The sequence below is a fragment of the Syzygium oleosum genome, unplaced genomic scaffold (genome assembly GCF_021117445.2).
Source record: "Syzygium oleosum isolate NSW1041296 unplaced genomic scaffold, Sole_v2.1 Sole_v2.05, whole genome shotgun sequence".
In the NCBI taxonomy this organism is placed as follows: domain Eukaryota; kingdom Viridiplantae; phylum Streptophyta; class Magnoliopsida; order Myrtales; family Myrtaceae; genus Syzygium; species Syzygium oleosum.
Genome location: NW_026607489.1, coordinates 5,766,101 through 5,789,688, shown reverse-complemented (window position 1 = coordinate 5,789,688; position 23,588 = coordinate 5,766,101). Strand labels below are relative to the sequence as shown.

The 23,588-nt window shown below is 40.3% G+C and overlaps 1 protein-coding gene across 8 annotated transcripts in view; it reads left to right on the top strand.

Annotated features, from left to right (window-relative positions):
- The window catches only part of LOC115676440 (MADS-box protein SVP-like), a 29,497-nt gene extending 6,778 nt beyond the window's left edge, over window positions 1-22,719 (top strand). Inside the window, exons 1-10 of one of the 8 annotated variants that reach the window (XM_056311707.1) lie at window positions 17,734-17,833; window positions 17,999-18,052; window positions 18,185-18,394; window positions 20,004-20,082; window positions 20,324-20,385; window positions 20,494-20,593; window positions 20,713-20,754; window positions 20,898-20,939; window positions 21,063-21,235; window positions 22,225-22,381. In XM_056311707.1, coding sequence (XP_056167682.1) covers window positions 18,213-18,394; window positions 20,004-20,082; window positions 20,324-20,385; window positions 20,494-20,593; window positions 20,713-20,754; window positions 20,898-20,939; window positions 21,063-21,224 — 669 coding nt within the window. In that variant the 5' untranslated portion in view covers window positions 17,734-17,833; window positions 17,999-18,052; window positions 18,185-18,212 and the 3' untranslated portion in view covers window positions 21,225-21,235; window positions 22,225-22,381. The other 7 variants (XM_030599362.2, XM_056311705.1, XM_056311704.1 and 4 more) reach the window with 7 other exon arrangements.
- The last annotated feature ends 869 nt before the right edge of the window (window positions 22,720-23,588 follow it).

Here is a 23,588-nt window from a genome sequence, read left to right as displayed (position 1 = left end):
AAGGAAAGAAGAAGATAAGTTTTCATAACTTGTGTGTAAATGAAAGAAAGAAGAAGAAAATATATGTGTCATTTTTCTTTTTAGTTTTCATCTTTTCTTCTTCTTCTTCTTTTAAATTTCATGCTTTTTTCTTTGATGTTGCGCTTGGTGTGCCACATCAGTGCCACATGTCTTAAGAAAGTACTAAAAAAATGTCATATCGGCATTTTTTATTAGTCAAATTAGATGGAGTGAACATAAGGAATTGATTTCACAAAGTCGACAAGGTTTAAGATTTCAATGCACTTTCGCAACAAGTTTTAAAACTTCTAGCATGCTTACCCCTTTGATAAACACTCAATTTGGATGCGGTGATTAGGAGAAATGGAAAGGATTGCTAATGGCAAGAGAAAAGAAAACAAAACAAATGAAAAAATTGAGTTAAAATGTTATTTGGATCCTAACATGATAAAAGGGTTGTAATATAGCAAAATGACACATATTTTCTTATGATCTTAAAACTTGAGATTAAATGAGGGTAACTATGAAGAAGAAGAAAATTTATTTCATAAGTTGCACAATTCCCTCATAATCCCTTCATATGTGGACGGATTAGGAGTGGTCTATAGATATATAATACAAATGGATTGGGCCATCTCTTAGCCATACTTTAAAGAAAAAATAAGGATATCTTTCCAAGTAGTCACATATGATTTTATTAGATCCTAATAATGAAGAATATTAGGATTTCATCTCTGCAACCTTTTTTTACATAATTCCACGTGATTGCGATTAAATAGATTCTGGCAAATGAGGAGGCTAATTTGCTGGCTAAAGAAAAAGTGAAGAGGCGAATTTACTAAAATGATGAGTTACAACACATTACTTCACATTTCATTCCGACGTATTATGTTGCGGAAAGTAAGTGATTGAACAATAAAACATACAAAACAAGAATATAAATCGGATATCAAATTTACGTGATTTGGTCGTTGTGACCTGCGTCCACGAGGAAAGTAGCAAATAATTTCACTATAAATCAAGTCATATAATAGATATTATAACCATACTCGAGTTACTCAAATATTCTCAAAGTTTATTAACCCTCAATTATATCAAATGACTCACAAAGTGTTTAGCCCTACAATTTTTTACAAAATAATCTCTCAATCTTATAAAAGATTTACACAAATTCTTAACACAAGATGCATCTGACATCTGCCCCAAAATCAGTGATTGTCTCAGCTTGAAGGCGCAATGGATCCACGTTCCGACGTAGCGTCCACCCAGAGTGGTAAGGACATTGAGGAACAAAGTGGGAGGGCCATCGATCAACAAGGTGGAGAGGCTTTCGACCCTCAGGTCCCAAGAAGAAAGAGGGGTCGCGGGTGTTCGAGGGATGTGCTGCGTGACTTGGAGGCTCATGTGGCAAAAATGGAGATTGCCCTCGAGGACGTCTAAGGAGTAGCCTAGGAGGCGTTTGAAAGCATCGAAGTAGCTGAGACCGAAAAGGATGAGCTCCATGCTGAAGTGCAAGAGCTCAAGTCCGGTATAGGAGAACTCCGACAAGAGATGTTGGGCACCCTTACTACCACAGCCGATGAACTCCGGCAATGCAACGATGCCTTGGACGCCTTGGTGGAGGCCATACGCGCTGAGATGATCGAGCGCAAAGCGAAGCTCGCCGAGGTGGAAGTCACACGCATGAACGGGGTCATCACCGTGCAACCTGGTCCACGAGTAGATGCCCCGAAGCTGAAGGAGTTCAAAGGCTCGCAGGTGGCCAAGGATGTTGACAACTTTCTATGGTACATGGAGCAGTACTTCCAAGCAATGGGGATTACCAATAGTGCACTTCGGGTAAGTACCGCGGCCATGTATTCAACTGACAATGCCCTACTGTGGTGGCGTCGTAGGTTCGATGATAGGAGTGGTGAACCTATCACAACCTGGGAAATATTCGTCGAGGAATTCCGACAATAATACTATTGCACCTATGCGGAGGAGAAAGCTCGAGACGAACTCCATCGCCTAGAGCAAAAAGGAGCGGTCCATGAATATGTAAAGAAGTTCTCAGAGTTGCTACTACAAACCCCATCCATGAATGATACAGAAGCCTACTTCCAGTTTATGGGTGGCCTTAAACCATGGGTAAAGCAGGAGCTCAAAAGGTGCAACGCGAGGGACCTCTCGACGGCCCTCTCCGCAGCCAAGCCCCTTGTGGAATATAAGGCAACCTTTGGGGGTAAGCCGAACTCCTAACCAAGGAACAAGGGCACTGGGGGAGATCGTAGTAGCAAACCACTAGTAGCCCCTGTATAGGCGAAGGCGGAGTCGAACGGAGAGGAACACAAGAAGGGACTTACCTTCAAGTGTTTCTCGTGCGACGGTGCGCACATGGCTCGTGATTGCCCGACGCGAGGAAAGCTTGCGGCCTTTGTCAAGGCACACGAGAAAGAGCAAAAGGAGATGCGACTCGATTCGCTGCGAATCCTAAGCTCGATAAAGTCCAAGAAGGCGAACAAGACCAAGGGACTAATGTTCGCGAATGTGACGATCGGAGGAACTACGATGAGTGCTCTCGTGGGTACTGGAGCATCCGATCTATTTGTCATGGAGAAGGCCCCGAGGAAACTCAATCTTCGGGTTGAGAAAAGAGCTGGGTGGCTCAAGATGGTGAACTCCAAGGAAGTCCCAACAAGTAGGATGGCTAGGGACGTGGAGTTCCAGCCTGGACAATGGAAGAGCAAGGAGAAGATCGAAGTAATTTGTGGCATCCCGAATTTTCATGGCACAAGATTAGGGGACCCTAATGGATTAGGGCACTCTTCGACGGAAATTAGGAGCAATGAAAATTGAAAGTTTAACGTCGCCTTTATTGTTCTTGAAATTGCGAGTTTGGAATCTTGAGATCATTATCGTTGAGCCGACTAACCCGACGTCACGTCGTCCGCGCGACCCGACTCCGTGCCAAACCGTCACCGCCATTTTTTTCCCATCCTTTTTCTTGCCCACGCCGGAACAACCCCCACCCCCTCTCTTCTTCTTCTTTTTCCCTTTTCTGCCAGGACTATCACCCCTCACGCCACCCCCTAAACCCCTTCATTTTCTTTCCCTCATCCTTTCTTCTTGTCCCCATCTCCCCCTCACTGCTAGGCACAATCATCACCACCCCCTTGCCTCTTCATTTTTTCCCTTTTGTCTTGTTCTACCTTGTCTTTTCTCACCCATGCAAGCCATGCACGCAAGGAAGCTGAGGGGACACTAGACTTCCCCTTTTTCCCTCTCACTCACTCCCTCTTGGCACACTCTCTCCCCCACAGCTCACTCTCTACCTCATTCTCACTGATCACTCTCTCACCTGCTCTCTCTCGTCGCTCTCTCTGTCTGCCAGAAACCAGCCGCTCCGTCCATGACCAGCAGCAGCCGGCCGTCTCGTCCCTGCACGCCAGCAACAGCCAACCTCTCGCCCTGTCCAACCACGCCTTCAACCGACCAGCAGCAGCCTAGGAATCGCCCCTTGTGCCCTCATCTTCGCCTCGGACCTGTAGCCTCGCCGCGACCACCACTCTCACCAGCAAGTGCTCTCTATCACATTATACTAACCTCGATAATGGTTACATGTCGATTTGGGTCTCGGATAAAACTTTGAGTTGGCTGGATTGGCAGTAGGAGAAACCGAAATGTTATAGTTGCTGCCCTTAAATGTTTGACTCCGTAGAACAAGTTTTGGTGGGTCTAGATTATTAGGTTAGGTTAGAAAGGGCATTGCATGTTGATTTGAGTTCCTGGCGTGGTGATTTCTTGGCTGTGAAGTGATGGAGCTCGAGCTAGAAGTATTTCTGTGAGTTTTGTCTCGGATTTCAGGACTGACTTTTCTGGACATTCCTTGTTTCCTATTTTTATAGCATCTTTTGTGGCCCGAATCTTGCTAAACGCTCTTCTTCAAAGTTGTTCAGAAGATCTTGATCTACAACATACTTAAATTTCAATTTTTCTGAGGTCAAATGGATTTTCAGAAGTACCAACTCCTTACCGGGTCAGAACTGTTTCTATTGAGGAACCCGAGACCTTTGTATCTTCTCGGATTTTTATAAAATTTTCCACTTGGAAATTGGCCACACTTCCAACTACAAAATTTGTTCAAAATGCCCTTGTCTATAACATATAAAAATTTCAAAGCGTTCGAAAACTGTTTAGTTTGTGAAACGAGAACTCTTTTGGATTCGGTTTTCCTGTTTCGACGGATTCGTACTGGTCTGTTTTCAAGCTATTGAAAGTGGCCTTTACAGGGGAATTTTGAGATTGTGTTCTTCATGAAAAATATTCAGTAAGGTCTTGTTTATAATATATTCGAATTTCAAAATTTTTGGAACCCATTTGCTATTCCTTCAAAATTAATTTTCCAAACCATGCAATTCTGTCCAATTTTACTAGACTTCAGTGATCTGCCGGTTTTTGTCTGAAACCATTGGCTTTTGATTTCTGGCCTGCCGGAGTCAGTACCCACCTTAATTATCTCTTCAATGATGCTTATTTGGCCTTGAACCGATATCAAATGCTTAGATAAATTAAGTGGTCTTTAGGAGTACAGAATCTGGAAATTCGGTTGTGAACTGTTTTAAAGAAGTAATGAAGTGCCGTATCGGTTATTGTTATATAATATCATGCTATGTGAAAGATCGTTTGTGCATGTGGTTATGTGACTTTGAGATGACTTGATGCCGTCGGTCTACGGACGACGATGCCCTGAGGAGCCTGTCGGGAAAGCGGGATGCCGTGGACTAGTGGTTCACGATGCCTAGGAAGTGACATGCCTTAGATGCCCTGGGAGTGTGGACGGGATGCCGTGGCCAGTGGGATCGTGAAGCCTGTGCGGGCCGTTGAGTAATTCGGCGTATACCGTAGTAGTCCGGTCTGGGCGCACCGGATCTTGCTAGTCGGGATATTTCCTCCTTGCGTGGCCGGGGAGCGCACCAGTCATGTGTCTTGAAGTGGTGAATGAAGTTGATTATTGTCACATAACGTATGCAATTTGTGCTCGTGTGAATGGCTGTTCTTAGATCAACATTCTTTTGCCTGATAATAGTGGCTGAGTGAGAATGAAAAAGGGAATTATGTATGCCATGGCTGGATGTGAATTGGTTTATTTGAGTATCTATTTGACTCTATTGAGATGCATGTTGTTATCTGTTTAGTATGGCGTGATAGAGTATACTTGGCTGAGTTTTCGCTCACTGTTTGTTGTTGACACCTTTTTCAAATTAGTAGTTATGCCGATCCTCCCTGCCTCTGCCTCGATAAGCTACAGGGTGCTGGTTGATTTTGAGAGCCATCTATTTGAATTCTTGGTCCCAGATTTCTCTGAACTTATTTTCATAAAATGCACCTCCATTCTGACCATAAATATTGGATCCCCAGGGGGACTCGTTCTTTTGGGTTTCGTCGGGGTTTATGTCCTCAATGGGGGACGGTTGTTGGGGCCCCTTCCATACCATGGGCCGGACGGAGATGATGATGATGCTAGCAGCGGAATCTTTTGAGGATAGCATCGAGGAGGAGGAGGAAGGAGTAGTTTTTTTTGGAAAAGACACGACTGTCAGTTAGTTTTTGAGGATAGAGTCATGTTGGAATGGGTGATAGCTTGTTCGTTTTTTGTTAAGCTTGGTGGGTCGAAGTAAGATAGCCAGGTTGGAGTAGTTGTGTAGTCTCCCCATGTTTTTGAACTCACCTTTGTATTACTCTTATTATTATGTGTAAGATGGATGCTATTTTCGCAACTTGCATGTCCTAGCATTTCTATGATTCTATATTTTTATGTCACATTCATGTTATAAATGCTAATCTTTAAAAAAAAACCATCTTCCGCCTGAGAATAATCTAATGACTAATGAGGATTAGAGGATTAATCTTGAAAGGTGCATGCCTGGAATGCTTCATAATCTCACTCGATGATTATGACTTTGTTATTGGTTTGGGATTCCTTGATAGGATAGATGCTCTTATTGTCCCATTCGTTTATTGTATTTGCATCTTGGACGCACGTTGCCAATGTGTGATCTCAGTCCAACGTGATTCAGGACGTGACCATAACATACTTTCGGCAATGCAAGTTTCCGAGGGAGCAAAGAAAGAGGAGGCTACTTTCTTGGCGACCTTGAAAGTCGAGGATCCTACGGGTGAGGGGAGTGATGTCCCAACTAAGGTAACCCAAGTCCTCGACTCTTTTAAGGACGTAATGCCTCCGGAGTTGCCGTAGAAGCTACTTCCTCGAAGGGAGGTGGATCATCGGGTTGAGCTTGTGCCCAACGCTCAACCACCCACCATGACACCTTATCGCATGGCGCCTCTCGAGTTGGAGGAATTAAGAAGACAATTGAAATAGTTGCTCAATACGGGATATATCCGACTATCGAAAGTTTTGTTTGACGCCCCGGTCCTATTCTAAAGGAAGCACAATGGATCACTTCGAATGTGCATTGACTACCGGGCGCTAAACAAGCAAACGATCAAGAATAAGTACCCGATCCCACTCATTGCTGACCTATTCGATCAACTTGAAGGAGCACAGTAGTTCACAAAGCTGGATCTCCGATCGAACTACAATTAAGTTCGAATTGCCAAAGGGGATGAGCCTAAGACCGCTTGTGTGACTCGGTATGGTTCATACGAATTCCTCATCATGCCATTTGGCCTGACAAATGCCGGGCTACTCTTTGCATGCTAATGAACAAGGTACTCCACCCTTTTCTTGATCAATTCGTAGTGGTTTACATGGATGATACTGTAGTATATAGCCGAACGCTCGAGGAATACGTCGAGCATCTCACGCATGCCTTCCAAGTCCTATGGGAGAATGAATTGTACGTGAAGCGCGAGAAGTGTGCCTTTGCACAAAGGGAAGTGCCATTTTTAGGGCACATTGTCGGGGTTGGATATGTGCGAATGGATTCGGTCAAGATTAAGGCCACTGTAGATTGGGAGTCGCCGACCAAGGTGACAGAGTTAAGATCATTCCTTGGCCTCACCAACTATTATCAACGGTTCATCAAAGCTATTCAAGTATTACCGTGCCACTCACGGACATGCTGAAAAAGGAGAAGCCATGGAAGTGGACAGCCCGATGCCAAAAGGTGTTCGATCAATTGAAGCAAAAAATGACCCAGGAGCCGATGCTTGCGCTGCCCAATCACGCCAAGCCTTACAAGATCGAGACTAACACCTCCAATTATGCTATTAGTGGTGTTCTTATGCAAGATGGACACCCAATGGCGTTCGAGTCCAGAAAGTTGAACGATACTGAACGACGGTATACAGTCCAAGAGAAAGAGATGACCACAGTGATGCATTACCTTCGTACAATGAGGCATTATCTCTTGGGATCCTGATTCATCGTGAGGACGGACAATGTGGTCATGAGTTACTTCCAAACGCAAAAGAAGCTGAGCCCGAAGCAAACTCTTTGGCAAGATTTCCTGGCGGAGTTCGATTATGTGCTCGAATACAAGCCTGGGAAGGCAAACTCCATGGCTAACGCACTTAGTCAAAAGATGGAACTAGCGGCCAACAATCAGCCCGAGTGTCCATGGAACGAACGGACCAAGGAGGGGTCGAAGCATAATCCAACTACCAAGGCCCTCCTCGAACATGCTTGAGAGGGCAAGACTCGGCAATTATAGTGTGAAGGCGACTTGCTTTACAACAAGGGGCGACCATTGTACGTGCCACTCCATTGAAAGCTGAAGAAGGAAGTCCTACGCAAGTGCCATGATTCTAAGTGGGCGGGTCATCCAGGGATCCACTGCACTATGTCGCTTGTGAAGGATCGGTGCTATTGGCCACACTTGCGCAATGATGTTGAAGCCTATGTGAAGACATGTCTTGTATGTCAACAAGACAAGCTCAAGCAACATTCGTTGGCGGGACTTCTGGAGCCACTTCCTATTCCTGAGTGTCCATGGGAGAGTATCTCCATCGACTTCATTGTCAATTTGCCAAAGTCTGAAGGGTGTCAGACTTTCTCGATTGTGGTAGATCGGTTCTCTAAGTATGCAACGTTTATGCCTGTTACAAAGGACTGTCCAGCTGAGGAGGCAGCCCGAATATTCTTGAAGCACGTCGTCAAGTACTGGGGCGTACCGCAAATAATCGTGAGAGATCGTGATCATCGATTTACTAGTAGGTTATGGACCGAGCTCTTTAAATTGCTGGGATCAGATCTCAAATTCTCCACGAGTCTTCATCCCCAAACCGACAGTCAAACGGAGAAGGTAAATGCGCTCTTGGAGTTATACCTTCGACACTATGTGAGCATGACTCAAGTGAATTGGGCAAAGCTTATCGATGTTGCCCAGTTCTCCTACAACCTACAACGGAGCGAATCCACAAGACATAGTCTTTTCGAGATTGTGACAAGGCAGCAACCCTTCACTCCGAGTATGGTTGCAATGGGCTATTAAGGAGCAGCCCATCCGCTTACAAGTTCGCTAAGGAGTGGCATGAACAAGCGGACTTGGCACAAACTTGTCTACAAAAGGCTGCGAAGCTCATGAAAAAATGGGCCGACAAGAAGTGACAGCAAGTGGTATACCAAGTCGGGTGGCCAAGCGACACCTAATTCTTCAATATAAAAACGTGCACAAATGGCTTATTCATTGCTATAAGGAGCCGTTCCGAGTGTTACAATGAGTCGAGAAGGTGGCGTACAAACTAGAACTTCCGCCAAAGTTAAAGGTACATCCGGTGTTCCATATCAGTATGCTTAAACAGTTCCATGCATATGAGGAGGATCCCGATCGAGGAGAATCATAACGGGTCCCTCTCAAGGCAAAAGCCTCGATGACCGTAATATTGATGTCATCACGGCGGATCGCGTCATACGGAAAAAGTATTGTGCACCCAAGCGAGAATATTTGATTCGATGGAAGGATCAACCGGAAAGTGAAGCTAGTTGGGAAGCTGCAGAAGTCCTTTGGCAATTCAAGAAGCAAATCGATACTTTCCATGTGACTAGGGCGTCACCAGATTAGATGGGGGAGGATGTCATGGACCAAAGAATTCTAAGCCCAATAAACCAAAGAATTGGGCCAAGAGCCCAAACTAAAGCCATAGAAACTTTTAGAGGCCCATAAATCTATATATTTCCAAGAGCAATATAGTAAATGTACACGTCTAGATATTTGTAAGGGTAATATGAGAAATATATTCTAGATATTTCTTAATATAAGATCTCCACCGTTAAATCAAAGGAAGATCCAACGACTGTAATTAGAGGGGTTCAAGTATAAATAGGGGTCCCCTCCCCCCTCATTTGGCAATCCAAGAGTGAGAGCTAATAAGTCTGACTTGGGCCATATAAGCAAAATCGTGATCAAAGTGCCGCACGGGCAACGATTTAAAATAACCATCTTGTGACATTTGTGTGTGAGAGCTTCTGATGATGTCTAGCTATTCTCAGTCAAGGGTGCCCACTAGCTCCACATCCAAATACATATTCATATCTAAATTGATTTTTACATTTTGCTTTTTCCTCAATTAAAATATTGCAATTCACATAAAATAACATCCGAAACTTTAAAATATAAATGTTGACACGTAGTACAACATAATTTTGGAAACTTAGATAATATTTTAAATTTTGACAGGATTTTTTTGCTTTCACTAAATACCAAACGAACATTTCCTTAATTTGAAATAACAAGGGTTTCAAAGACAAAAGGCATGTCAAGAAAGTTGAAGTATTCGAAATCAATAAAGCGTGAAGATGGCATTGATTGTGACCGGTAAATTCAAATTCAATGCCCATCCAACTCGTGAACTCTAGTCACGTATTAATCAAAAAAACTTGAATTAAGAATTCTTCTTCAAAAGCAACACATTACCCGATGGATGTGTTCAAATGTAAAAACTTCGACGTGTACTCTATTTGTACATTATTATTTATTTATTTCCTTTGTGTTTGGAATTTAACTATATTAGATCTAGTTAAATAATCTCGTTTATCACATGACAAGATGGTACTTTCAAAGTGTTGCATTTCACATTAGTAAAATAAAAGTTAGGGCTTTCAAGAAATAGGTTTTTGAATAGACTTAATGGCTTCTTATACTAATTGGATTCTTGAGTCTAGTCCATAAATTAAGCCAAAAGGGCATTCGAAAACGACTTGAATCAATGCAACACTTTCACCAGTCGCATTAGAATCTATCCACGAATTAATTTTGAAAAGGACATACCCAAAGAAAAGAGCCAAAGTGAAGTCACGGCTCCAATGAAACATAGAAAAAGGCAAAAGAACACTACAAGTGCCATAACTTATGTACGGCGCTCACTTTGGTGCCATAAGTTTTTTTTGGATCACTTTAGTGCTAAAATTTTTGAAAAACGATCACTTAAGTGCTAAAATTTTTGAAAAACGATCATTTAAGTGCCAACTCCGGTGCCGTACACAATTTTTCGTCGGAAATCCGACGTGGCATTTTTTTTATTAATTTCTGAAGCTGACGTGGCTCGCCGGAGATTGGCACTTAAATGATCGTTTTTCAAAAATTTTAGCACTTAAATGATCGTTTTTCAAAAATTTTAGCACTTAAGTGATCGTTTTTCAAAAATTTTAGCACTGAAGTGATCCAAAAAAAACTTATGACACTTAAGTGATCATTTTTCCTCCGACTTGGCACCAAAGTGATCCGAAAAAAAGTTATGGCACCAAAGTGATTTCCGTACACAAGTTATGGCACTTATAGTGTCCTTTTGCCCATAGAAAACTAAGAAGTTTGAAGCTCCTTTTTGGACTATCAAATAAAAGACTTCTCGGAATATAATCCTCCTAGTCATACGTCGAAACGGAATATAAAGGGCTTGCAAAGACGAAGGGTCAATAGATAGATAGGATCTCAAGTTGAAAAACCTCTTGCAAACTCGAAAGGACGGAGAATGAGCTGAAGGGCATTGCATGTTGCGACCTTTTCAGTTGTATCGGAGACTCGAAAGGACGATGGATGTTACCACAAATCATGTAACATCCACAATTTTAGCCATGATAGCCATGAGAAATGGTTATGGAACTGGTGTATCAATAGTGGGAGAAATCGGCCATGGACCAATCCAAGGAACGGTCATGAATCAATCAACCTAATCGGAATGGTGACAAAGGGATCAGCCATGGCCTAATCGAAGGATCAGCCCTAAAATGATCGAGGGATCGACAGTGAACCAATCCACTGACCACGCAAGTGACCGAGCTATTCGGCCATGGATTGGCTGCTCAACCATAAGGGTTGGTCATGGGATAGTCACGTACCACCACAGATTGATGGACGATCATGGACCGATCCTACGTGGTCCTGTTCCTGTCACGGGTGGTTTCGCACGGTCATGTACCGACTGCGGACGACCATGGATCGATCCATGCGACCATGTGTCGGTCACGGAATGATCGATTCCACACAATTACATGACAATTTAAAGTCGACCACGAACCAATTATGCTTGGCCATGGACCGGTCATGGGCCACTTGGGATGGGTCACGAATCGGTCATGGATTGATCACGGATTGGCTCGGCGACCCTGCCGATAGGCCATGTGCCAAGTCATGAGCTTGGTCTTATGCCAGGCCATGAGCCGATCATGTGCCAAGACTTGGACTCTGTCGTAAGGCGACAAGCCAGGACAGGCACCGGCCATGAGCCCGGTCAGCCCAGTCAGCCCGGCCTTACACCTGGCCAATGCCAGTCACAGAACCCACGCGATGGGCCACCAACTTAGCATTTCTAGGCAAGTTTGGACATGACCCGCCTCATCCGATGGTGACCGATATATTCTTTAAAAAGAGACATAATATAAGACTCTAGAACATTGGCCATTAAATGCAAGAGATGAATCATCATCTTAGGTGGCATTATGAAGATTTGGTAATGATGGCCGAAAATTTAAATTGGAGAAGAAGCAAGCGATTCATGGCTTAGATGTAACACTTGGAATGGCACACATTACCCTTCCATCATTCCCCTAAAAACTTAGGCATACCACCTCCTCCTTGTAGGCATACCACCTCTCCTTAGTAGGCATGCTACTCATCTAATAGAATTGCCAAATCTCCCTGGTAGGCGTGCCGCTCCAAGAAGGCCTATTGGACTATTTGGACAAGTAATGATGAGGATGGAGCCTATAAATAAAAGCATCCCCTCTTTCATTTCCACCATTTGTCTCACTTTCTCGCCTTCACCCCCTAGCACACCCACCTCCTCTTCTTCAATCATTTCTTGACAAGTCCTCTCTAGTTTATCTCTAAGTAAGTGAAATTACTAACCCTTATCTAGGTCGATATACTACGTTGAAGAATTTGGACGTGTGCCCACCCGTACTTTGTCTTGTGTATGATGAGGAATGCTTTTGTATGATTTGCTCATGTCTTGCATTCATAAGGATGAACACGCCCCGGTTCACAAACGAGTCTCGCTCGGTTATAGGAATTGGCGTTGAGGCGTGATGTTCGAGCCTCGCTTGGCATTGGATCGGCATTGAGGCGTGTATTCAAGCCTCGCTCAACTTCGAACCGACGTCAATGCGTGTCGGCTCAAGCCACGAGTCATGTGTCACGCTCAATTCATCAGTTTAGTTGTGATATTATAGGCCATAACACACATACGCAATTATATGAGCACGCCTTTGGACTTTGTTTGCATTGGCTAAGAAACAAAGATAAGAATTCGGCTTGCGTGAATGCTTGTTGTGTGGTCACATAAAGCAAATAGCCGTCGCCAATGGATTTTGGTGACATTGCCCAGTGAATTCTGGATGTCCAACCTGAAGCTGGAAGCCCCTGAGTGTATAGGATGCTCAGTGGATTCTGAATGCTTAGCCTGAGGCGGGAAGCCCTTGAGAGTATAGGAAGAATCATGTGAGATGGTTAATGAACCTTTGATGCATGTTGATGTGTTGTGTTGTTAAGTTTATTGATAAGTCGAAGATAAATCGTGCCTTGACGGTGAGCCGGAATTGATCACATGCATATAGTCGAGGTACAGCATTAGTATTGCTATTGATCTGCCATTGATGCTATGGTGCAAGTGATGTTCGCATACTGGGTTCAATGACGAGACGTCATCCTAACTCAAGATTAGTGATTTTATTTTCAACTCACTCTATTGTCTTTTCAGACTTGTAGGTATGGACCTCTCACCTCCTATTCGTCATGATGTACCGATTTGGAGTTGCAGCCTTGCTAGAGGTGATAGAAATGCCCCAGCCTACGTTTTTGAATAGAAGCATAATGTAAACAAGAAGTACCCGTAGAAAAAAAGGGGCTTGTAAATGTACTGAGCTAATATGGAACTAGTGTGTTTTGTATGGTATTTTCCTGGCTGCTTATTTGTTGTGTTGTCTGGGTATTTGTTATTGTACATGCTTCCACATGATCATAAAGAAAAGATAAAAAAAAAAAAAACTAGGTCGGCAACGCACCTGGGACGTCACACCAATAAATCCCGAAGTGAGGACGTTACAAATTAGGTCTCGACGTACTATCATGGACACGTACACCGATGAGATCAAATCCGGGACAAGATGGCGGATGTTCATGCTCGTGCTGCCATGTGTGAAGTTGCAGTATCTGCTGCATCCGGAAAGACGTATCGTAATGTTGCAGCATCTTGAAATTGAAATTAAACAAGGAAACTTTCTGATAAAATGCTTTGTCCGTATGTAGGTGTATATACATTGATTCGTTGTTTTCACAACTACAACTTTTGCAGGGAATTTGTTCTTCAATCACCCATAAAATTTCATTTCAATGATGACGAAGAGAAAAGTCTATTTATTTTATTTACTTATTCAGTTAAATTTTAAATCAATGAATCGTTATTGGTACATATAGCAACGATGATTTCTTTAAACATGCGTAGTTTTGATTTTCATATGGATATACATCTTTCATTTTTGTTGAAGATAGTAGCCCCACCACGTGATATTACATGGACTTACTAATTACTATAACATGTTGAAAATGAATTTCGTTTCTCTCTAAATTGGTATGCCTTATTACCTACAGCTTTAATGAAAGGATTGATGGATTTGATTTCATTGTCAATTGAAGTTTTTAAATTGAACGTTTTCAGGCTTGCCCATTTCCACTTATTAGGGGATTGGTTTAAAATCCTATACAAGGTACTCTACGGCAAAACCCCTTTCTCTAAAAATGGTTTATGCATTCCACTCGTTACCACTAAACGACGAAGCCAAGAGCAAGAAAGAAGCGGCTCTTCTGAGTCATCATTGAGTTGCAACTCCTTGAGTAATAGCCCAATTGTCTTTTTCTATTGAATCCGTTCCACTTCTTGTCATGTTAATGTAGATGCATATAATCTGTTAGGTGTTCTAATGTTAACATGGCAGTATATCAAGGGGGTATACCTCCTAAATTGAGATGATTATAATCCCATTCACCGTGATATTGTAGAGGGAATAAAAACAACCTTTACTAAAAAAAGTATTATATAATCATTCCTGTCATTATAATTCGGCAATAAAATTATAATTAACGGTTCAAGAAATATATATATATTGTAACTGAATTTACAATAGTTACTTTTAATTTGTTATATACGTTACATAAGTTGAGATACTTATTTTTAGTTTGGGATTCATCATTTACTGATGCAGTAGTTAACTTTTGTTTGCTTGAATTTTCAATGAAGTAATTTTTGTCTACTTCTTGCTCACAATGCTTTCACATTTTGAAAATCAAGACAAGTTAGTTTACTTAAGTTTGGTTGCTTGCCTAAATCCTAATACTATCGTTACTGCCTCTTAAGGCGCGTTTGTTTCGCAAAAAATGAATGATTCAAACATTTTCTTAAAAAATATTGCTTTGCTAACAAAAATGAATGGATGAAAAAATATTTCCATCATTTTCTAAAATATTTAGACATAAATTGTTTTCGATAATGCAAACAGTTTTCATCTGTTAATCATTTCAAGCGAAATAGACGATCATTTTTAAGAAAATATTTTCCAAACCATTCATTTTCTGCGAAACAAATGGACCTTAAAATTCAAAATAAATTGATTTGCTTAAGTTTGTTTGCCCATCACGTTACTTATGATAATTTGATTGATAATTAGTAAGCATAGTGTTTGTTCAGAAAACTAATACTCTACACTTCTTATCCCTTTTGTCTTCATATCATTTCTACATTAATTTTGTCCATCTATGATTGGTGGTGAACACGTGGCTATGTGCAATGTCACGTGGCAAACATTAGACAAATTTCGGAAAAATTGTCCAAAAATTCCTAAACCTATTACACTTTTGCCAATTGAGTCATAAACCTTTCAAATTTGCCAATTGAGTCCTAAACCTTTACACTTCTTGTCAATTAAGTCCATCCGGCCAATTTTGATCAGAAATCACCGACGTGGACGCCAAGTGGCCACGTGGCGCTGAGTTGACATTTTTAAATAATATTTTAATAAGTTTTTGAATTTTTTATGGTTTTTTTCTTCATTTTTTTCCTTTTCTCTGTTTTTTTTTTTTTTGGGTTTTAGAGTTGGCCGGCGAGGGTGGCCGGTCAACCCTCGCCAGCCAAAGCGAAGGCGTCGCAACCCTCGCCGGATCCGAGCGAGGGTTCACGCGCCCTCGCTTTGGCCGGCGAGGGTCGACCGGCCACCCTCGCTGGTCAACTCCAAAACCCCAAAAAAAAAAATAGAGAAAAGGAAAAAAAAAGAAAAAAACCATAAAAATTTCAAAAAATTATTAAAATATTATTTTAAAATGTCCACATCAGTGCCACGTGGCTGGCCGGCATCCACGTCAGCGATTTCTGATCAAAATTGGCCGAATGGACTCAATTGGCAAGAAGAGTAAAGGTTTAGGACTCAATTGGCAAAAAGCATAAAGGTTTATGACTTAATTTGGCAAACTTAAAAGGTTTAGGACAAAATTGGCAAAAGTGCAATAGGTTTAAGACTTTTTAGATAATTTTCCCGACAAATTTCTTGAAGCTTCCACTTTTCCACACTGCATAAGATAAGATTTTGCTTGCGTGGGTTGGTGAACACATGCAATGTACTGAGCTGCGATGTGGCAAATATTAACCAAATTTGTGGAAGCTTTCACTTCGAGTAACTTTTGTCCATGTAGAAAGAAAATCCTTCATAAGTCGATGTGTTTTTCTTTTTTGTCTTTTCACTATGAATTATCCATAGGAGCTCCTCCATCAATTAATTTTTTTTTCCAAAAGCTCATCTGGTATTATTAAAACTCACCAAGTTGGAGGAAAGTTAATGGGATAAACAATATTTATTATAGCAAAAGTGTCCCCAGTAATTATTTAATTTGTTAGAGTGTTTTCAATCAATAATTGAGATATATTACATTACGTGTCAATGGCTACAAACCTTAGGAAAAATAATTTCTTGAGAACTTACAGAAACATTGACCAAAAAATGAGGGAGCCAATACACATCTTCCGGGGCATTCAAAGAGAAGTGATAAAAATCAGAAAAATGTAGGGAAAGAAAGTAGGGAAAAGCTATCAAAGACATTGTATTAATGACAGTGCTTTTCGTAAATAAATATGTAATCCAAAATCCAATCAGCTACTTTCGAGATTCTATCTTCTAAACATAATGATCATACTCTAATATTCTTTTCTTAGTCTACTTACTAAGAAAAGAAGAACCAATTTGAACTTATTTGATAGCCATTGAATATAAAACAATGAAGTAGAGAGTTCGCTCGATTTCTCCAAGATGCAATACTCATATATAAATGGTCAGGAGATCACATCCCTCAAAGGAGCATAATCCTTCACTAGAATAAAGGAAAATTTGTCTAAAAAATCTTAAACATATTATACGGTAGCAAATTCAGTCCTAAACTTTTCAATTTGGTTAATTTAGTCTTAAACATTTTGATGATTTGCCAATGTAGTAGTCCTTACGATCAATTTTGACCGGAAATCGTTGACGTGAACGTCCGCCATCCAACGTGGCATGGTCAGTGCTGACATGAACACTTTTTACCTTTTTTGAATTTTTTGGAAATTTTCTCTTTTTTTTCCTTTTTTCTTTCTTTTCTTCTTCTTTTTTCCTTTATCAGATTTTCGACTGACCAGTTGTTGGGGCCTTAGCAACCCTCGCCAAGATCCAAGGGAGGGCGCGAAGGCCGACGAGAGTCACCAGCAGGGCCTAGGAACCCCGCCGCCCCAGAATCCAACGAAGAAAAAAAGAAAACAAAAGAAAACAAAATAAAAGGAAAAGAACATTTTAAAAAATACAAAAATTTTCTACGTGAGCACTAATCGTGTTTACATAAGCATTTCTAGGCCAAAATTGATCGAGAGGATTACATTAAAAAATCATCAAAAGGTTTGGGATTAAATTAGCAAATTAAAAAGTTTACAACTGAATTAAATGCTGTATAATAAGTTTAGGAATTTTGGACGATTATTCCTTAAAATAAAGGATTAATAACTAAATAAATAAATAGCGAGTTCATACTTTGTTGGCGCCGAAAGAGCTCAAAACACGCTAATGTGTGGAAAAGCAATATTTAAATGAATAAACTAAAGTTCTCAAGGATATTTCCCATCTTTTTTAGTCCAAATGTAAATGACAAATACTAAAAGATGATAATAGAAAGATACCCTCCTTGGCTAATAAAAGGGAAGACCCCGTTTTCAATTCTCGAACCCCCAATCACACGGGTCACACGCGCACACTCTCTCCCTCTCTCTATCTCCCTCTCTCTATCTCTCTCTCTCTCTCTCTCTCTCTCTCTCTCACTGGTGGCTTTCTTTTTGTTGCTATGATCAGACAAACGAACCACATCTGGTTCAACATCCGAACAAGGTAAACCCTCCCCAGGAAAAAAAAAAATCAAGAGAAATCACAAAACCCAGAGATCTTCACTCCTTCCCTCAATTATTTTGCATTTTCTGGGCATCTTATACTTTTTTTGTGAGTGTGTTTTGCTGCTTGTGCTCATGGATCTGAACTGGTTTCCTATTTTCCTAGGGTTTTCTGGTGACTTTGTTTCGCAGAACGTTTACCATATGACTCAAGATCCTTGTATTGCTCTTTCGATATTATTTCCTGGCTCATCATGTTTCAATCTAGGTGAAATACCTCTAGTTTCTTGACCTGGTTTCTTCTGATTTCTTTTTGTTTGTTTTTTTTTTTTTTTTGCTTTTTCTTGCTTAGAAAGAATTTGAGAAGAGATACAAGGAAAATGGCGAGGGAGAAGATAAAGATAAAGAAGATAGACAACTTGACGGCGAGGCAGGTGACATTCTCGAAGAGGAGAAGAGGGCTGATGAAGAAGGCTCAGGAGCTCTCCGTGCTGTGTGACGCTGACGTGTCCCTCATCATCTTCTCAGCCACTGGCAAGCTCTATGATTTCTCCAGCTCCAGGTACTCAAATATTAATTTCATAAGTCTACAATTCATCGTCAGATGATGCATCCCTATAGAGAGTGCATATTTGGGTACTTCAATCGTCTCCTGGGAGATCACTATGTCTTGGTCATGATAAGCACGCGCATTTTGTTGCAATTTCTGCTCAAAGTATGCAATACATAGAAATTTAAAATTAGATCGAAAGTTGAGATCTATATTCTTATGTTGGGGACGGTGATCAAAACTTGAAAAGAACAGCAAGAGAGAATATAAAAGCACCTAGGTTCAGAACTTCCAAAAGAAGCAAGGAGAGAGAGAGAGAAAGAGAGAGAGAGAGAAACGTAGAACCACGAATTTCAGAACTAGGATGGGGAACTTTAGTAATCTCCAAAAATATTTACAACAGCTTGATGTTGCGATCTCTTTCTGGTGTGCTGAACACTTGTGGCAAATTACATGTGTTCTCTCTTTGTATTCTTTTCCCTCCTTCAAGCTTTGTTTAGGTATGTTTGTTTATATTTATGTAAAAAGTAAAAAATTTCTTTTTTTCCATCAAAATCTAGAATGTCATTCAAGTTTTAGAACATTATGAGTAAATTATATATGAATTTACGTGTTAGTATTTGCATATTAAGAAAGTCCGAGGAGTTTCGTATACATATATAAGATTTTAGTTAATTTCAAAATGAAAGTAAAAGTTAATCCATTTAATTAGCCAACAGAAGAAAACTCAATCCGAAATAATCTTGACGGGACTTGATGAAGATTTTACAATCCTTGGTCAGCACTTTTACAGACATGTACACACGTGTATTATATACTAAAAGACAAAATGTCCTATACTATACAAACATGATCTCAACCTCAATCAAGATTCTCATATCCTAGTTCAGCACTTTAACAGACATGCACCATAAGTATACAAACGTGTACCATAGTAAAAGCAAAATGGGCTAGATCAAGATTTTACAATCCTCGTTAGTACTTTTGCAAACGTTTGCTATCTATACCCCTTGGTACTTGGTATGGGTTTTAATGAAACAATTATTCTATATAGAATTTTCATATCTTGCCTCCCGAGCTTTATTTCGACAGCCGCCATGGCTAGCTAATTAGGCTTGGCCTAACCTTCTTATTTTTATGGAGGCGGTATCCATCACATATGGATAACCTAACACCGGGACACCATATTCGTTTGTCTTTTTTACCACCCATCATGTATATATACACAAATTTGAAAATAGCAAAGTTTCTTTAATTATAATGCGATGAACTATGCAACCCACCTGCGCATGGCCGAGTTGGTGGGCGCTTTCCTTCCCTCAGAGAGGTTCTGGGTTCGAATCCCCGCTCGGTTCCGTAATTTAAGTGGGGGGCCCTGGCGGTGGGTTGCTGGGCTAGTCTCCCCCGAGGTATAGGCGCCCCGATTACCTGTGCGGGCTCGTCTCCAGGAAATGGTGGCAGATCCTTGGTTACAAAAAAAAAAAAAAAAAAACTATGCACACGCATCTTGATGTTGGTCACTGCACTTTGAAACTTTTTTTGTTTTTTCAATAGGTCAATACACTCTAGGTGCATTTTTTGTTGGGTCACTCTCTTTATATCTTGTCCTTTTTCTGTGAAGTATGGAGGATACACTAACAAGCTATGTTCTCCACTCCAATAACGTTGAGAAACCGGTCCAACCATGTCTTAAACTCCAGGTAAATCACTTGCTTAAATATGCCTTCTAGGCTTCTATGATCTCTTCAAACTTAAGACATATGTTCGTGAAATGAGACATGTAATCTCTCTATTACACGAAACATTCCTCTTCAAATTGGCAAGTCCTGCATTCTTTTTCCCTAGAGTATAATACCGACATATATGAAACACTTATATAAATGGATTAGAACGAATTTCATATGGACGATCTAACCTTAGCGCTTGTTTTTGTTGTCTTAGATGGAGAACTACAATCACGAAGTGTTGCGCAAGAAAGTGAGCGATGAGTTTCACAAACTGAGGTGCGTGCATCTGTTTTCTGTGCTTGTTTGAGTCGAAATTATGTGTTTTTTTTCCCTTGTTCCTCCTTTTCGCAGATCAGTTAAATTTATTCCCAACTTCTGTCACAGGCAGATCAAGGGAGAGTATCTGGAGGGGTTAAACATGAAGGAATTGGGACAATTAGAGAAGAAACTCGAGGCGGCACTGAGCCTCGTGATCAAGACTGAGGTCTCTTCATTAGATTTTTTCATTTGGTTTCTCTAAGAACCAAAAGAAGGGTCCCTCATGTGTTGTTTTTGTTTCACTCTTTTGTATTTTCGCCATGTTGGTCGTTCCTGTCTTTCCAGGAGGAGCGAGCATTAAGCGAGATCCACAAACTGCAGAGAAAGGTTCGTGTACACTCACTAGACCCATGTGTGCAGAATAATTTCATATGTTGTGAACATTGCATAACGTTAAAGTACATCTTCAAGTTTTACGGGTCGAGAAGACTATCTGTTGATTTGAAGACTATTTCTTGCTGAAATTGCAGGAAGCACGGTGGATCAAATTGAACAAGCAACTGAAACAGGAAGTAATATTACTTCCTCATGAACAATATTACTTGTTCGTCGCTAACATGTTGCCGTGCGTTCTCTTTTTCGTTAAAAGAATCATCAGTGTCAAAAGGTGGTCATTTTATTTCGGTAAATTGCAGATGAAGATGATGAATTTACGTCGAGGGAAATCGCGGACCGTGGACTCGGAGGGTGATAATGCGGTTCTAGAGGCCAAAGGCATGCCGTTGGAGTCGGTTAACAACGTTTCCATGAGCAGCAATAGCGTTCCTCCTGTGGATGATGATAGCTCTCATCCCTGAAGTTTGGCTGGGTGAGCATACATATACAAACTGATTTACTGAAAATGAATACGTAATATATCTTGATGCCCTTTAATTTTGTGTTTTCTGGTAATCAAATTGATTTGCATTTAGATTATTTGATATTTGGAAAACTTCACATCTTTTAGCCCCGGCCTCTTGGAGCTTATATTAGTTTATTTTTTTTGTTGTAATTAGCTGATACTATTGTGGGTTAGTTTATGCGTCGGGTTAAAGAACTGGATAATTAGCTGATTGATGTTATAGATTATGATTGATTGTACTTTCTTAAGAATTGGATAATTGCCCGGTGTATAAAAATTGAGTTTACAAAATTGATATATTAAGTGATGTTATAGATTCTGATTGATTATCGACTATGAATCATTTTTTAAAAGAGTTAATATCATTAAAATTCTCAAGCCTATATGTCCACGACACATTTACCCAAATTAATTTTCGTTTCATAAAAAATTTCAAACCAGTATCCTAACCCAAATCTACATTTTCGTTAACATTCTGTTCAATATCTCATTAAATTGTATACGTGTCAACAAATGTGACATATGACTTCAAGACAATTCTGTCATGGAAAATGACAAATCCGACGTGAAAAATCCACGTATGTTGACACATTTGCATTTTAATGGAGGGTGGATTTTGAAGAGGGGTACCAATTTGGCATTTTTTGTGAGACGAAAATTGATTTGGGATAAAATGTGTCATGGGTACCGGTTTGGCATTTTTGTGAGATGAAAATTTACTGTGGGAGTCATGGGGTATCGATTTGAGATTTTTTGTCATGGGAAGGTTAGTTTGGGATAAATGTGTTACGAGGATATCAGTTTAGGATAGTTAATGATATTGATAATTTTTTTTAATGATGATAACCTGCCATCGCAGTCCGCCAAGTATACCTATTTATTAGGAAGTCTCAGTTTATATCTAACATTGATATTCTTTTTTTTTTTTTTTTGCTCAACTATGAAATTCATTTCAGGTGGGACCCCTGTTTCTTTACGAAGAGTTAAAGCATGTGAATGACAGTATTGTGGGCGTATAGACTGCCCTTGGAGGATTTTATCCCCGTCCTGTTGTTGTCTGTGATTCATCTCATTATCATCACGAATTCCAAGACTATTGTCTTTTTATGCATTTTTTTTTTTTTGTCAACCAAGCCACTTTGGTTTCAATTTGAGAAACCTTTTTTGCAAAGTTAATATCTCTGTCCATATCGTCATCTTGCAGGCTTCCTTACCGAAGCTCAAGTCTCAGACAGCCTACTGGTACATCTTGTCATAGCAAACAATAAAGGATTAGAAGCCCGTGATCTCAATAACAGCGAAGCCTGTGATTTCAAATAGTTATGATTGAATTAGCGCTTCAAGAAAAAAAGTTAATTAGTGCATATAGCTAGTTGATTATTCAACTTCTTATATAGGTGGAACTCTTATAACGATATTCTATCTTTCTATTTTCTTGCTCGGTTGCCCTAGACCGCAACATCGATACAATCTATGTTAAGGTCCGCTCAAAACGGAGAAGGGATAATGATACAAACAGTCCCTGAACTTTGACTCAATGTGCAATTTGGTTCCTAAACTTTTAATTTGTTCAATGTAGTCCCTGAACTTTAACCTAATATTCAATTTGGTCCCTGAACTTTTAATTTGTTCAATGTGGTCCCTGAATTTTTAATATGTGTTCAATTTAGTCCCTGAACTATATGAAAATGTTCAATATAGTCCCTGCACTTGAATTAATGGAAGGACTACATTGAACATTTTCAAATAGTTCAGGGACTAAATTGAACACATATTAAAAGTTCAGGGACCACATTGAACAAATTAAAAGTTCAGGGACCAAATTGAACATTAGATTAAAGTTCAGGGACTACATTGAATAAATTAAAAGTTTAGGGATCAAATTACACATTGAGTCAAAGTTCAAGAACTGTTTGTGTCATTTTCCCAACGGAGAATGATCTTTATATAAGAATGTATCCTTGATAGCACAACATATGTCGACAATTTACAAGCCTAAATGCATTAATAATATCCATGCCCATGAAGTAACACCTTAATTAATCAATCTTTGAAAAGGGTGATGTGATTCAATATTTCTAATTAGTGGGTTACAAGTTATGGATATAATATGCGTGATGATTATAATCGTAACTTACCAATCAATTAGAGGGAGGAGGAAAATTAGCGGGGAATTCTAGAATTGGTTTTAACTAATTGATATGTCTGAAAATCAATCCGAACCTAAATTAGAAGAGATTCTACGGTCCTAATGGTTGAAGATGCTAGGTTTGCGAAGTTAAGGGATTCTACTTCACCTTGTTAGCCACATCCCAGTGGT